This window comes from Hyla sarda, chromosome 2 (assembly GCF_029499605.1).
Source record: "Hyla sarda isolate aHylSar1 chromosome 2, aHylSar1.hap1, whole genome shotgun sequence".
In the NCBI taxonomy this organism is placed as follows: Eukaryota; Metazoa; Chordata; class Amphibia; order Anura; family Hylidae; genus Hyla; species Hyla sarda.
The window spans coordinates 235,449,735-235,467,180 of NC_079190.1; the positions used below are offsets into that span (position 1 = coordinate 235,449,735).

At 41.8% G+C, this 17,446-nt stretch overlaps 1 protein-coding gene across 5 annotated transcripts in view; it reads left to right on the plus strand.

Moving 5' to 3' along the window:
* LOC130355880 (uncharacterized) overlaps positions 1 to 17,446 on the plus strand; it is a 501,680-nt gene that overhangs the window by 195,775 nt on the left and 288,459 nt on the right. For all 5 annotated transcript variants that reach the window (XM_056556685.1, XM_056556690.1, XM_056556686.1 and 2 more), the window contains exons 11-13: positions 10,579 to 10,722; positions 11,075 to 11,236; positions 12,400 to 12,515. In XM_056556685.1, coding sequence (XP_056412660.1) covers positions 10,579 to 10,722; positions 11,075 to 11,236; positions 12,400 to 12,515 — 422 coding nt within the window. The remainder of the gene's footprint in view (positions 1 to 10,578; positions 10,723 to 11,074; positions 11,237 to 12,399; positions 12,516 to 17,446) is intronic.

The window sequence follows — 17,446 nt, forward strand, 5'->3', positions numbered from 1 at the left end:
GGAGTGGTTCTGCAGGTGGTGACCACAGACCACTTCTCAGTTCCTATGCTTCCTGGCTGATGTTTTGGTTACTTTTGAATGCTGGTGGTGCTTTCACTCTTGTGGTTGCATGAGACGGAGTCTACAACCCAGGTAGTGAAGCTCATCCAGGATGGCACATCAATGCGAGCTGTGGCAGGAAGGTTTGCTGTGTCTGTCAGCGTAATGTCCAGAGCATGGAGGCGCCACCAGGAGACAGGCCAGTACATCAGGAGATGTGGAGGAGGCCTTAGGAGGGCAACAACCCAGCAGCAGGACCACTACCTCTGCCTTTGTGCAAGGAGGAGCAGGAGGAGTACTGCCAGAGCCCTGCAAAATGACCTCCAGCAGGCCACAAATGTGCATATGTCCATTCAAACGGTCAGAAACAGACTCTATGAGGGTAGTATGAGGGCCCAACATCAACAGGTTGGGGTTGTGCTTACAGCCCAACACCGTGCAGGACGTTTGGCATTTACCAGAGAACACCAAGATTGGCAAATTCACCACTGGCGCCCTGTGCTCTTCACATATGAAAGCAGGTTCACACTGACCACATGTGACAGACGTGACGAGTCTTGAGATGCCGTGGAGAATGTTCTGCTGCCTGCAACATTCTCCAGCATGACCGGTTTGGCGGTGGGTCAGTAATGGTGTGGGGTGGCATTTCTTTGGGGCCGCACAGCCCTCCATGTGCTTGCCAGAGGTAGTCTGACTGCCATTAGGTACTGAGATGAGGTGAGACCATATGCTGGTACGGTTGGCCCTGGGTTCCTCCTAATGCAAGACAATGCTAGATCTCATGTGGCTGGACTGTGTCAGCAGTTCCTGCAAGAGGAAGGCATTGATGCTATGGACTGGCCCACCCGTACCCCAGAACTGAATCCGATTGAGCACATCTGGGACATCATGTCTTGCTCCATCCACCAATGCCACATTGCACCACACTGTCCATGAGTTGGCGGATGCTTTAGTCTAGGTCTGGGAGGACATCCCTCAGAAGACCATCCGCCACCTCATCAGGAGCATGCCCAGGCATTGTAGGGAGGTCATATGGGCACGTGGAGGCCACACACACTACTGGACCTCATTTTGACTTGTTTTAAGGACATTACATCAAAGTTGGATCAGCCTGTAGTGTGGTTTTCCACTTTGATTTCGAGTGTGACTCCATATCCAGACCTCCATGGGTTGATAAATTTGATTTCCATTGATCATTTTTGTGTGATTTTTTTGTCAGCACATTCAACTATATAAAGACGAAAGTATTTCATACGATTAGTTCATTCATTCAGATATAGGTGTGTTATCTTAGTGTTCCCTTTATTTTTTTGAGCAGTGTATATATTTCTTTTCTTTTTGGAACACAGTGCTCTCTGCTTACATCACGAGCACAGTGCTATCTGCTGACTTCTCTCTTCTCTGTCCATTTTAGGAACTGTCTAGAGCAGCATATGTTTGCTATGGAGATTTTCTCCTAATCTGGACAGTTCTTAAAATGGACAGAGATGTCAGCAGAGAGCACTGTGCTCATGATTCAGCAGAGAGCTCTGTGTTCCAAAAAGAAAATAATTTCCTCTGTAGTATTCAGCAGCTAATAAGTACTGGAAGGATTAAGATTTTTTAATAGAAGTAATTTACAAATCTGTTTAACTTTCTGGCACCAGTTGATTTAAAAAAAAAAAGTTTTCCACCGGAGTACCCCTTTAACGCACCAGGATGTACATTTACATCCTTTACATACACCAGATCGGTGCTTGCATCATGCATGAAGGGTCGCGTCTGCTATCAGCAGCCAGGGACCCGCTGGTAATGGCGGACATCAGCGATCGTGCTGATGTCCACCATTAACCCATCAGATGTTGTGATCAATACTGATCACGGCATCTGCGGCAGTGCAGCACTTTGGGTGATCGGATCGCCCACGGCACTGCAGCGGGCATCCGATCACCCAAGATGGTGGGCAGAAGTCTCCTCACCTGCATCCCACCAGTGGAGCAGACCAGAGCAGTAGATAGCCAATAATGCATAGCGCAGAACAGTATTAGCAATCAAGCAATTGCTATAAATAGTCTCCTATGGGGACTATACAGTATAAGTGTAATAAAGTTAGAAAAAAAAAAGTTTAAAAAAAGCTTTAAAAAATTTGAATAAGCCCCTCCCCCAATAAAAATGAAAATTGACCCTTTTCCCTTTTTACAAAAAAAAAGTGTAAAATAAATTAATTAATTAACATATCTGGTATCGCCACATGCGTAAATGTCCGAACTATTAAAATATAATGTTAAAGGGGTACTCCGATGGAAAACTTTTTTATTTGTTTAATCAACTGGTGCCAGAAAGTTAAACAGATTTGTAAATTACTTCTATAAAAAAAATCTTAATCCTTCCAGTACTTATTAGCTGCTGAATACTACAGAGGAAATTCTTTTCTTTTTGGAACACAGTGCTCTCTGCTGACATCACGAGCACAGTGCTCTCTGCTGACACCTCTATCCATTTAAAGAACTGTCCTAAAAGAAAATAATTTCTTCTGTAGTATTCAGCAGCTAATGAGTACTGGAAGAATTAAGATTTTTTTTAGTATAAGTAATTTACAAATCTGTTTAACTTTCTGGCACTAGTTGATTTAAAAAAAAAAAAAAAAAGTTTTCCACCGGAGTACCCCATTAATGATCATAAAGAAAATAAAAAAGACAAAAATTGCTGCATTTTGGTTACATCACATCCTAGAAAAATATAATAATAAGTGATCCTAAAGTCAGATATATGCAAAAGTGGTACCAATAAAAACTACAGATCATGGAGCAGCCCCGTATACAACAAAATGCGAAAGCTATAGGGGTCATAATACGGAGACCTAAAACATACAAATTTTTTTTAAAAAGTTTGAGATTTTTTTAAATTGGTACAATAATAGTAAAGCGTGTTGACATGGGTATCATTTTAATCATACTGACCCACAGAATATATATATATATATATATATATATATATATATATAAAATTTAATTTTTACAGTAAAGTGCACTGCATAAAAACTAAATTGGCCTCTGTCCTGTTCAAATTCGGCCTGATTAAAGGGATATTCCGGTGGAAACCATTTTTTTTTTTATTTAAATCAACTGGTGCCAGAAAGTTAAACAGATTTGTAAATTACTTCTATTAACCTCTTAATCCGGTGGAAACCATTTTTTTTTATTTAAATCAACTGGTGCCAGAAAGTTAAACAGATTTGTAAATTACTTCTATTAACCTCTTAAGGACCCATAACTTACCGCTACGTCATGAGTCCGCTCCCGTTCTATAACGCGGGGCCACGGCCTGGCCCCGTGTCATAGCGGGTAGGGCCCAGCCTCTAACAACGGCCGGGACTCGTGGCTAATAGCGCACAGCACTGATCGTGGTGCTGCACACTATTAACCCTTCAGCTCAACTTTGAATGCCCCGTCTAAAGTGAAAGTAAAACATTGCCGGTTAGCTCAGGGAGCTGTTCAGGATCACCGCAGCGAAATTGCGGCTTCCCAAACAGCTTACATGACAGCCGTAGGGTCCCTACCTTCCTCCATGCTGTCCGATCGCTGAATGACTGCTCAGTGCCTGAGATCCAGGCATGAGCAGTCAAGCGGCAGAACCATCAATCAGTGGTTTCCTATGAGAAACCACTGATCAATGAAAAAGATCAGTGTGTGCAGTGTTATAGCCCCTTATGGGAGCTATAACACTGAAAAAAAAAAGTGAATAAAGATCATTTAACACCTTCCCTAATAAAAGTTTGAATCACCCCCCTTTTCCCATTTAAAAAAAAAAACCTGTGTAAATAAAAATAAAAACATATGTGGTATCGCCGTGTGCGGAAATGTCCGAATTATAAAAATATATCGTTAATTAAACCGCACGGTCAATGGCGTACGCGCAAAAAAATTCCAACGTCCAAAATAGTGCATTTTTGGTCACTTTTTATATCATGAAAAAATTACTAAAAAGCGATCAATAAGTCCTATCAATGCAAAAATGGTACCGCTAAAAACTTCAGATCATGACGCAAAAAATGAGCCCTCATATGCGGAAGAATAAACAAGTTATAGGGGTCAGAAGATGACAATTTTAAACGTATAAATTTTCCTGCATTTAGTTATGATTTTTTCCAGAAGTAATACAAAATCAAACCTATATAAGTAGGGTATCATTTTAACTGTATGGGCCTACATAATAAAGAGAAGGTGTCATTTTCCCCCAAAAGTTACAAAATTGCGTTTTTTTTTCAATTTTGTCTCACAATGATTTTTTTTTCCCTTTTCGCCGTAGATTTTTGGGTAAAATGACTTATGTCATTACAAAGTAGAATTGGTGTCGCAAAAAATAAGCCATCATATGGATTTTTAGGTGCAAAATTGAAAGATTTTTTTTAAGTAAGGAGAAAAAAACGAAAGTGCAAAAACGGAAAAACCCTGTGTCCTTAAGGGGGTTAAAAAATCTTAATCCTTCCAGTACTTATTAGCTGCTGAATACTACAGAGGAAATGTTTTTATTTTTGGAACAAAGAGCTCTCTGCTGACATCATGACTACAGTGCTCTCTGCTGACATCTCTATCCATTTTAAGAACTGTCCAGAGTAGGAATAAAATCCCCATATGCTGCTCTAGACAGTTCCTAAAATGGACAGAGATGTCAGCAGAGAGCACTGTGCTCGTGATGTCAGCAGAGCGCACTGTGTTCCAAAAAGAAAAGAATTTCCTTTGTAGTATTCAGCAACTAATAATTACTGGAAGGATTAAGATTTTTTTTATAGATGTAATTTACAAATATGTTTAACTTTCTGGCACCAGTTGATTTAAATAAAAAAAAAAGTTTTCCACCAGGGTACCCCTTTAAGAATATCAAGACTGCAATACTAGCTCTTTATTCCTACCCTTCAGCTTCAGTGTTTACATCAGGGTTCTTCTCACACTTCAGGATAACCAATGGGACACGTCAGGGGTGCCCTTTGTCCCCGCTAATTTTTGCCCTGGCGATGGAACCCTTGGCTGAAAAGATAAGAGCGAATCCCTTAATTTCGGGGATAGATATGGGGAATTATAATCACCATTTTGGACTTTTTGCGGATGATGTGATCATCATATGTAAAAACCCAATACAATCTTTGCCCAATATTGTGGAAGATCTACAGGCATTTGGTAGTGTTTCTTATTATAAAATCAATACTAACAAATCCCAGATCCTTGGATTAGGCCTTTCCACCAAAACAATAAGTATTATTAAATCCTGTTTTTCCTTCCCTTGAGTGGAGGGCTCAATATCTTATTCAGGAATTAAATTAAGGTTCCCTTGCAATAAACTCTGAGGCCAATTACTCTACCTTATTAAAAGATCTGCAAACACTATTACTACTCTCCCTAGAATGGGAATTTCATGGCTGGGGAAGGTAGCGGCTATTAAGATGATGATATTGCCTAAAATCATGGATACATTTCGCAATGTTCCAATTCATCTCCCTATTTTATACCTTCGGAAAATTCAGTCCATCATTATGCAATTCATTTGGGCCCAAAAAAAAAAGCCTAGAATCCAAATGAACTTTTTTTTCCACCTGTCAAAGAAGGAGGCATTGAATGCCCTTGTTACGCCTAGCGCTCCGGGTCCCCGCTCCTCCCCGGAGCGCTCACGGCGTCTTTCTCCCTGCAGCTCCCCGGTCGGTCCCGCTGACCGGGAGCGCTGCACTGTCATGGCCGTCGGGGATGCGATTCGCACAGCGGGACGCGCCCGCTCGCGAGTCGCATCCCAGGTCACTTACCCGTCCCGGTCCCCTGCTGTCATGTGCTGGCGCGCGCGGCTCCGCTCTCTAGGGCGTGCGCGCGCCAGCTCTCTGAGACTTAAAGGGCCAGTGCACCAATGATTGGTGCCTGGCCCAATTAGCTTAATTGGCTTCCACCTGCTCCCTGGCTATATCTGACCTCCTCCCATGCACTCCCTTGCCGGATCTTGTTGCCTTGTGCCAGTGAAAGCGTTTAGTGTGTCCAAAGCCTGTGTACCTGAACTTCTGCTATCCATCCTGACTACGAACCTTGCCGCCTGCCCCGACCTTCTGCTACGTCTGACCTTGCCTCTGCCTTGTCCTTCTGTCCCACGCCTTCTCAGCAGTCAGTGAGGTTGAGCCGTTGCTAGTGGATACGACCTGGTTGCTACTGCCGCAGCAAGACCATCCCGCTTTGCGGCGGGCTCTGGTGAAAACCAGTAGCCTCTTAGAACCGGTCCACTAGCACGGTCCACGCCAATCCCTCGCTGACACAGCGGATCCACAACCCGTAAGCCGAATCGTGACAGTAGATCCGGCCATGGATCCCGCTGAGGTGCCGCTGCCAAGTCTCGCTGATCTTCCCACGGTGGTCGCTCAGCAATCGCAGCAGATTGCCCAACAAGGACAGCAGCTGTCGCAGTTGACCGCCATGTTACAGCAACTTCTGCCTCTGCTACAGCAGCAACCATCTCCTCCGCCAGCTCCTGCACCTCCTCCGCAGCGAGTGGCCGCTCCTAACCTCCGCTTGTCCCTGCCGGACAAATTTGATGGGGACTCTAAACTCTGCCGTGGATTTTTGTCTCAGTGTTCCCTGCATATGGAGATGTTGTCGGACTTGTTTCCTTCAGAACGGTCTAAGGTGGCGTTCGTAGTAAGCCTTCTTTCAGGAAAGGCCTTGTCTTGGGCCACACTGCTCTGGGACCGCAATGATCCTGCCACAGCCACAGTCCAGGCCTTCTTCGCTGAACTCCGGAGTGTCTTCGAGGAGCCAGCCCGAGCTTCTTCTGCCGAGACTGCCCTGTTGAACCTGGTCCAGGGTAATTCTTCAGTGGGCGAGTACGCCATCCAATTTCGTACTCTTGCTTCCGAGTTATCATGGAATAACGAGGCTCTCTGCGCGACCTTTAAAAAAGGCCTATCCAGTCGCATCAAGGATGTGCTGGCCGCACGAGAGATTCCTGCCAACCTCCAAGAACTCATCCATTTGGCTACCCGCATTGACATGCGTTTTTCTGAGCGACACCAAGAGCTCCGCCAGGAAAAAGACTTAGATCTCTGGGCACCTCTCCCACAACATCCTTTGCAGTCTACGCCTGGGCCTCCCGCCGAGGAGGCCATGCAAGTGGATCGGTCTCGCCTGACCCAGGAAGAAAGGAATCGCCGTAGAGAAGAAAATCTCTGTCTGTACTGTGCCAGTACCGAGCATTTCTTGGTGGATTGCCCTATCCGTCCTCCACGCCTGGGTAACGCACGCACCCAGCTCACGTGGGTGTGGCGTCTCTTGGCTCTAAGTCTGCTTCTCCACGTCTCACGGTGCCCATGCGGATCTCTTCTTCAGCCAACTCCTCCCTCTCAGCCGTGGCCTGCTTGGACTCTGGTGCCTCTGGAAATTTTATATTGGAGTCCTTTGTGAATAAATTCAGCATCCCGGTGACCCGTCTCGTCAAGCCGCTCTACATTTCCGCGGTCAACGGAGCCAGATTGGACTGCACCGTGCGTTACCGCACAGAACCCCTCCTCATGTCTATTGGACCCCACCTCGAGAGGATTGAGCTCTTCGTTCTCCCCGGCTGTACCTCTGAGGTCCTCCTCGGTCTGCCATGGCTCCGGCTTCATTCGCCCACCCTTGATTGGACCACCGGGGAGATCAAGTACTGGGACTCTGCCTGCCACAGGAAGTGCCTTTCCCCCCCTCCCAGTCCCGTCAGGCAAGCCTCTGTGCCTCCTCATGGCTCCCGTCCTTGTGTCTCCCTGCCCCGTGCCAAGCTTCACCCTCTGCCCTCCCTCCCCATTCCTACTCCTGCTGTACTGCCTGCCATCGAGGAAACCATCCATTCTTTCCCGGTGTCCTCATCCCAGGGGAGGCAGTCACCGGACAAAAAAAAGGGGAGACCTAAGGGGGGGGTACTGTTACACCTAGCACTCCGGGTCCCCGCTCCTCCCCGGAGCGCTCACGGCGTCTTTCTCCCTGCAGCTCCCCGGTCGGTCCCGCTGACCGGGAGCGCTGCACTGTCATGGCCGTCGGGGATGCGATTCGCACAGCGGGACGCGCCCGCTCGCGAGTCGCATCCCAGGTCACTTACCCGTCCCGGTCCCCTGCTGTCATGTGCTGGCGCGCGCGGCTCCGCTCTCTAGGGCGCGCGCGCGCCAGCTCTCTGAGACTTAAAGGGCCAGTGCACCAATGATTGGTGCCTGGCCCAATTAGCTTAATTGGCTTCCACCTGCTCCCTGGCTATATCTGACCTCCTCCCATGCACTCCCTTGCCGGATCTTGTTGCCTTGTGCCAGTGAAAGCGTTTAGTGTGTCCAAAGCCTGTGTACCTGAACTTCTGCTATCCATCCTGACTACGAACCTTGCCGCCTGCCCCGACCTTCTGCTACGTCTGACCTTGCCTCTGCCTTGTCCTTCTGTCCCACGCCTTCTCAGCAGTCAGTGAGGTTGAGCCGTTGCTAGTGGATACGACCTGGTTGCTACTGCCGCAGCAAGACCATCCCGCTTTGCGGCGGGCTCTGGTGAAAACCAGTAGCCTCTTAGAACCGGTCCACTAGCACGGTCCACGCCAATCCCTCGCTGACACAGCGGATCCACAACCCGTAAGCCGAATCGTGACAGCCCTTCTATCACTCAATACTACAGAGCAGTCCTTCTAGATCAACTTAAATGTTTATGGGAGAATGACCAATCTAAATTATGGGTGGATATGGAGATATCATTACTAGGAGGCATATCTCTTGGCCAGGTCCTTACAGCAGCCTATATTTTTAAAACCATCATTTTCTACTCTCACTCAACTCTCGGAGCCATACTTCAATGTTGGAACCAATATATCCTAAATAATAATTTATGCGCGATTGACCCACTTAAATCCCAGTTGTCGACCCTGATTGCCCATATCCCCGTCTTGAATTTGTCCAACCAGATTTCTAACGGAATCCATCTCATAACCAATATTTGGGATGGCAGTACCTGTGTGCCGTTTGATGTACTTCACAACAATTTTAATATCCCTGACAAGGAATTCTACAAATACCTTCAGATCCGTCACACACTGCAATCTATCAAATCTCCCCTAGACCAAAATAACTCTGAAATTATCAACTGGCTGGTACACACGAAGCACACCAGAAAAAACATATCCTGGAGTTATGTCTATCTTCTTAGATCCAACCCTAAGGCTCCTGACTCCCATAAAACTAAGTGGGAACTAGACCTGGGTTATGGGATCACGGACTACCAATGGAACAAAGGTCACTCTCTCCTACCCAAATTTTCTAGGTGTATTAGTCCTCAAGAAACATCTAAAAAGCTATTATACAGATGGTATTTAACCCCATCACACTTGGCTCCGATCCTTCCCAATCCTAACACGTGTTGGAGATGCCCGAACTTTGGATCATATCTACATATATGGTGGGAGTGCCCAAGGTTGCTTCTATTTTGTAGAAAACAAGTTAAATTTCTGTTGCAGGTTTATGGACTTCCGATAATATTGGATCCCGCCTTGGCTCTCCTAAACATAAATATAGACAGATACTCGACCTTTCACAAAATTATTGTCCTTCATGCTCTTATTATGGCCAGATACAAGATCATTAGAAAATGGGTGACGCCAGCTACTCCCACGATCAAATAAATAAAATTAGGTATTAACTCAAACTGCTGGCATGAATATAACATTTCCTGTGCCTTAAACTCTGATTGTGAGTTCCTATTCAAATGGGATGTCTGGTTGAACATCCCTCACAATACGGTACAATTGTGACAACTATACCTATCTCTTATTCGATATGCCATTAGGTCTCCACAATAATCCTTGATCAACTCCCATGACTACATCCGTACAGGATATAATCATTATTCAGAAGCGAGTGCATGTACATGTTATTACCGGTATTTAGTTATGTCTTTTTGTGTACATTTAGCTTAAAAAAAAATTCAATATTGAATGTATATTACGGTCATACAGGCATTTTATTTCTTTGCCGATTTCTTCTAGCCACTCCGTGGCTTATGTTATTTTGTGTCAAATGCCTTTTGATATATTGTACACTGTTAAATCTTGTTAAAATTGCAATAACATTTCTTATTATAACAAATTTTAAAAAAATCCAAAAGTTGCAAAATTTCGGTTTTCTTTTTAATTTACACACAAAATAAAAAATGGTAAATTAGAAAATTAGGAAAAAATATCACCATAAATCATTTATATAATTTATATTGTGATATCTTTTTAGGAGCATGCAGCTGTTACATTTAGCCTTTCTGTATATAAATAGTTTGGATAAAACTTTTCTTTCTCTGTAGTAAGACTAATGAGCATCATCACTGCTCAGAATGAACTCTGCACCGCACTAATGACATAAATTGAAGCCTTGAAATACTTAATTTTGCAGACTATAATATATTTTGATGATAACAGCAATGAACATTGGCAGTTACAAATTTTATTTTAATGCAAATGTCTTCGTCATGCCTACTATCTGAATGATATGTTCAAAACAAGATTAATTTGCAGATGGCAATGCTCTCTTTCTGTCTTCAGGATTTCTTAGTAGAACTGATGGCTAGAGAGAGAGAAGAAGCTCTGAAACTTTATGCAAGTAACTACAAGCCTCAAAGCTTGTCAAAGTTCCACGAGGAACACCTGGCAAGTCCAATCATCTTCCTTAGAAAATGGATGGGTGAGGTAAGAACAATAAGCGCCATTCATAAAATCTTGTAGAGAAAAACAATGAGGCTGGACGATTTTTTTCTTGTGTTTTTCCCACAATTTTGCTGTGATTTTTGAGGGGGAAAAATGCAAAAATTGAGCTATTTTAAAATAATTGTGCAAATTGTAGCAATAAAAAGCACCATTCATGCTACAATCTCACCAGAAACACTATTTTAAAAGCACTGGTATAACAGACTTACATGGTATTAGCATTATGGAATTAGTATGCCTAGTATTATTAATCTAGTAGTATTAATAATTTTGTAAGAATAAGCAGTATTTTGTGGACAAATTGTGTTGTTCATATTCTTTTTGTGTCCAACAGGGATTTGTAAATTCACTAGATCTGCCTGCAGTTTTGCTAATATGGGATCAATTGTTTATGCAAAACTGGAATCGTAATGTAATGGAAAATTTCTGCATTGTATTGCTTATGTTATTGAAAGAATCATTCATGGCAGCCAACGATTTTCCTGCTGTCAGACAGGTAATGTTCAGATCTCAAAATGCATAAGACAGACTTACTGCTATACCTTCAAAGGCCACCCATTGAATGCCAAAGAAATGTCATTCTGGCCTATGTTCTGGTAGTCATCAATGAAGTTTACATTTTTTGTGCTCAATGAAATAATTCAGACCTCTGAGCTATTTTTTTTTAACATAAGGGTTTATGTATGGTTAAGGCTACAAAGTGGTATTGCTCATAGTTATACTTTATTGATATCCATTGGGCAGTACTCCAATGTATAACTTTGCTGGTTCTGTAGATTTAAAGGAATTCTTTGGTTTCTAGACACTTAGATGAAAGAAACTTTGTAATATTCAGTTAAGCTTTAATGGAGAAGATTTTCACTATATGAATACAAAGTGTCTTCTTACACATGCTCCTCCATACAGTTTACATAGTAGATTAGTAATTAAATTGATCACTTTGCACTTTTCTATAGATTCAGCTGCATAGATGAGCTTGTATAGACATATTAAAGAAGATTTACGAAAACATTTTGGTTCTGTTTGATGTGTCTTCTTTTTCTCTCTATCTTTTTTTCTTTCTGTGTCTATTTCTCAGGCTTTTATACACATGCATTTCTGAAAACTCTGAACAAGGACTCTGCATTAACACTTTAGGGGTAAATTTTACTAATGTGAGATTTCCTGGTATATTCTTAAAGGGAATCTTTTATCAGTATCACCTGCACTAACCTGTTGTACAGGCTTATAGTGCAGGGGACACTTATGACAATGATTTACTGATCCCTGCAATCCTATTTCTTTGGTACTTAAAAATTATCACTTCTTTAACTTCTGACAGCATCTTCTTATTAACACCTCCTCCCCTGTGCTGAGTCTCCTCTGCTGCAAAATGGAGCTCCACTCTGCAGAGGCTCAACACAGTGGAGGAGGAGTTAACGTGATACTGATGACAGATTCCCTTTAATGCATATTCAAAATGAATTGATGCATTGCCTTCATCAGAAATTGACTGGACCACATGGATTTGCAGTAAGATCCATGACTAGAAAAATCCACCTTGTTTGGATTTACATCTATTTTTTTTTAACACCTAAAAAAATAAATAAGGCAACAGTACAAACCAATGATACGTGCTATGTCCCTACAATGCATAATAATTTAAATTTTTTCATGCAGATATTTTTAAGTGGTGGATATAATTTACTTACAGCTGATATACAAAAATCTTGGATCCACCTACAACAAGGAGGATTACTTGCTGATATCCCTGGCATGAATCGATTGAGCCAAAGGTACTGTATAAATACATCTCAAATAATATTGATATGCATATATATATATATATATTCATGTAAAAAGCAAGAACAGCCTATGTATTGTTTTTTTTCATTATAATATAGTGTATGTGGGCAAACAGTCATGGCTGTAAGTATTGGCACTCCTGAAATCTTTCTAGAAAATTAAGTATTTCTCACAGAAAAGGATTACAGTAACACATGTTTTGCTATACACATGTTTATTCCATTTGTGTGTATTGTATTGGAACTAAACCAAAAGAGATGGACATAATGTCAAACCAAATTGGACATAATGTCACACCAAACTCCAAAAATGGGCTGGACAAAATTATTGGCACCCTTAACTTAATATTTGGTTACACACCCTTTGGAAAAAATAACTGAAATAAGTGGCTTTCAATAACCATCAATAAGCTTCTTACACCTCTCAGCTGGAATGTTGGACCACTCTTCCTTTGCAAACTGCTCCAGGTCTCTGTTATTGGAAGGGCGCCTTTTCCCAACAGCAAATTTAAAATCTCTCCACAGGTGTTCAATGGGATTTAGATCTGGACTCATTACTGTCCACAATACATTTTCCCAATAGGATTTTGGCTTACTCAAGTTCATTTTGGCAAAATGTAGTGTTGCTTTTTTATGTCTCTGTGTCAGCAGTGGGGTCCTCCTGGGTCTCCTGCCATAGTGTTTCGTTTAATTTAAATGTCAACGGATCGTTTGCACTGACACTGATGCTCCCTGAGCCTGCAGGACAGCTTGAATATCTTTGGAACTTGTTTGGGGCTGCTTATTCACCATCCGGACTATCCTGCGTTGACACCTTTCACCAATTTTTCTCTTCTGTCCATGCCCAGGGAGATTAGCTACAGTGCCATGGGTTGCAAACTTCTTGATATTGTTGCGCACTGTGGACAAAAGAAAAAAACCTAGATCTCTGCAGATGGACTTGTAACCTTAAATACAAAGAAAGGGGGGCTCAACCTGTAATATGATGTACCGGGTGCTACTACAACCATATTCACACCAAAGAAAAGCAGTTGCTGTATAAAGTGCACACCTATAGTTCTGCAAAAAATATATAAATTCTTTATTTATTACAATATTACACAAGGTAGAAGTGCATAGACAAGGGCATGAAAAACATTTAAAAATTCTCATAAGAGCAACACACAACATGGGAGAAGGGCCGTGAACTCCTTCCCCACAGACCCTGTCCTCCAATAAGATAAATTGCTATGTGCTCCAAGGAATAAACAATATAACATATATCAGAACTGAGTGTGCTAAGGTATAATACAATAAGTATTACATACATAAATTTTTATACACCATATAGTAAAATGCAAGATATAAATACAACCAACTTCCTCTGGGGTGTTGTGCTAAATATGCCATGAAACACACACACACACACACACACACATATATATGTATATGTATATATATATATATATATATATATATATAGAGAGAGATACACATACAAATCAATTTACCTATCCCACAGGTCACGTGAGTCCATATCATGTGATCACAAGACGCTAGTTGCTAGGATTTTATGCCGCACATGCGCAAAGACTTAAACAAATCTACTGGGAGTGCTCTCTTGTGTACCTGCGTAAACCTTACAGTTTGGGATAACAGTAAATGCATAGGACAAAATTACCCATATAGTAACATTAGAGAATAAAATAAATTAGAATAATGCATAAACTCTGCATGCGCCTTTTTTTGCGCCTTTTCTAGACGCAAAAAACAGTCTAAAGGCAATGATAAATGTCGTCCTGTATTCCTAAATCCCAATGTAGTCCATGATCACCAATAAGTAGTCTTATACACAAGTAAAAAATGCTAAGCTAATTGAAAATCCATAATAAATATATATAAATAAATAAGCCCTTATATATAAATTTTCCCCAATTATCCAGACATACATCATCCTAATACTGAGCTCACCATACGATGTATATAATTGTGTACACTAAAAAAGACCCACAAGATCACCCCTAAATAAGTGGGAATTTTTTTTTTATAAATAAATATTATACTAAATTTAATAAAATATATATACCTAATAAATCCCTCATATAAATAAATGCAAAATTATATACGGTAATAAATAAATATATATAAATACAAAAGTAATAATAAACTAAAATAAAATACCCCAAGAGTAATTACCCTAAGGGTATACAGTGGCCCCTCAACATACGATGGTAATTCGTTCCAAACGAGCCATCGTTTGTCGAATCCATCGTACGTTGAGGGATTCGTGCACTGTAAAGTATAGGAAGCTGTACTCACCTGTCCCCGCCGCTCCCGATGGTGACCCCGGGCCTCCGCTGGACTCTCCTGGTCATCTCCGGTCCTCTGCTGGGCTCTCCTGGTCTTCTCCGGTCCTCCGCTGTCTTCTCCGGCCCTCTGCTGTCTTCCGCAAGGCCTCACTGGGCCTGCGTAGTGACGTCATTACGCCGCTGCGTACGCCATTCCTATTGGATGACGTGCGCAGCAGTGTATTGACGTAATCGGAGAGGGCCGAGAAGACACCGGAAGACCAGCGCTGGACCCGGAGGGCAGCCCGGAGCATCGTGGAGGGGTAAGTAATACTTACTGCACCACACTGGGAACATTAAGCTGCTATCCGGCAGCAGCTTAAGCATTTTGCGCTGCTGGATAGCACTTAATGCGATGGCCCCGACATAAAAAAGCATCGTATGTCGATGCTGACATCGACATGCGATGGCCTCTGAGAGGCCATCGTATGTTGATTTGATCATATGTCGAGGCCATCGTAGGTCGGGGGGTCACTGTATAGTAAGGTGACCAAATACCAAAAGTAATAATTAACTCCTATATATATCCTTTTATACCACCGTACAAAAATTATTACCAATATACCATACCTCTAGTTATCCACATTGTGTCCAAAACCTTTCATAGTACCACAATTATTCCTCCTGACTAAAAGAAGGAAATATCCAAAAACATAATTCAAAGCTTATATTGAGTATACGTACGATATTAAAACACCCAGTGATGCTCGTATCCTCTGTACATATAACAGTTTCCAATTTGCCCCAGTATGCCATGTGGGAACCAGCAGACACCCCACCTGTATATCACATTTCCCAGTTCAACATATAGGATAAATACAGCTATTTAAATCAAGAACAGTAATTTATTATATACATATCATTGATTTGGATAATAGCCCTATCTATGGGGCCGTTTAATGCCAAAAATTTACCAAAAAGTCACTATAATCAGTGTCCATGAAATGGAGTCTTTACATCGCAGGCCCATCAGATCTGCAGACATTGTCCAAATGTAAAATGCGTGATGGACTGAGTACATTAGTAATTCGGTCAGTTTCACCAAACTTATCTGTTATAATGTCCATCAAATGGGAGCAAAGAGTTTTGTTATAAGCTCTGTACAGACGTGACTTATTTCAATGTCCATGGGAACAAAGAGTCTTGTTAGTAAACTTTGTGTAAACATGACTTATTTATTATATAATTTAGCATTTATTTATATGAGGGATTTATTAGGTATATATATATATATATATATTATTTAGTATAATAGTTATTTATTTCCACTTATTTAGGGTTGATATTGTGGGTCGTTTTAGTGTACACAATTATATACATGGTATGGTGGGCTCAGTATTAGGATTGTGTATGTCTGGATAATTGGGGAAAATTAATATGTAAGGGCTTATTTATTTATATACATTTATTATGAAATGTCAATTAGCTTAACATTTTTAACTTGTGTATAAGACTACTTACTGGTGATCATGGACTACATTGGGATTTAGGAATACAGTCCGACATTTATCATTGTCTTTAGACTGATTTTTGTGTCTAGAAAAGGCGCAAAAAAAGGCGCAAGCAGGGTTTATTTGCGCCTTTTTTGAGCTTTTTGGTTTACACATTTCTGCTGATTTTGAGTTGCAATCCACTGATTTTGGCAATAGACATGATATGGAAGGGTTTTGTCAACTGCCTTTTTTTGTGGAAAGGCGCAAAAAAGGTGCAAAGCCACTGAAAAATCTCTAAAACTACACCAGCCCAGACTTAGCTTAGCTTTTTGGTGTATGTGAAGAGATTCACTCCGGGAGGCCTTGGGGGCCATTCAACTGGCCCACGACAACCAATCCACTTTCCAGGAAACTGTTCATCTAGGAATGCTCAGACCTGACACCCATAATGTGGTGGTGCACTATCCGAGGTCCGAGTATTCCTAGATAAACAGTTTTCTGGAAAGTGGATTGGTCGTCGTGGGCCAGTTGAATGGCCCCCAAGGTCTCCCGATCTGACCCCCTTAGACTTTTATCTTTGGGGTCATCTGAAGGCAATTGTCTATGCTGTGAAGATACGAGATGTGCAGTACCTGAAACTATGGATACTGGAAGCCTGTGCTAGCATTTCTCCTGCAGTGTTGCTATCAGTGTGTGAAGAGTGGGAGAAGAGGGTTGCATTAACAATCCAACACAATGGGCAGCACATTGAACACATTTTATAAGTGGTCAGAAACTTGTAAATAACTCATGAAAGAATAACGTTACGTTTAAACCAAGCACATCATTGTTTTTCTTGTGAAATTCCCAATGAGTTTGATGTGTCACATGACCCTCTTCATATTGAAAAAACAAAAGTTGGCCAACTTCAAAATGGCCGCCATGGTCACCACCCATCTTGAAAAGTTTCCCCCCTCACATATACTAATATGCCACAAACAGGAAGTTAATATCACCAACCAAACCCATTTTATTAAGGTGTATCCATATAAATGGCCCACCCTGTATATATATATATATATATATATATATATATATATATGTGTGTTTCAGGGCATATTCAACACAACACCCCTGAGGAAGTCACACAAAGTGATGGAACACGTGGGGTTCTCTTGTGACT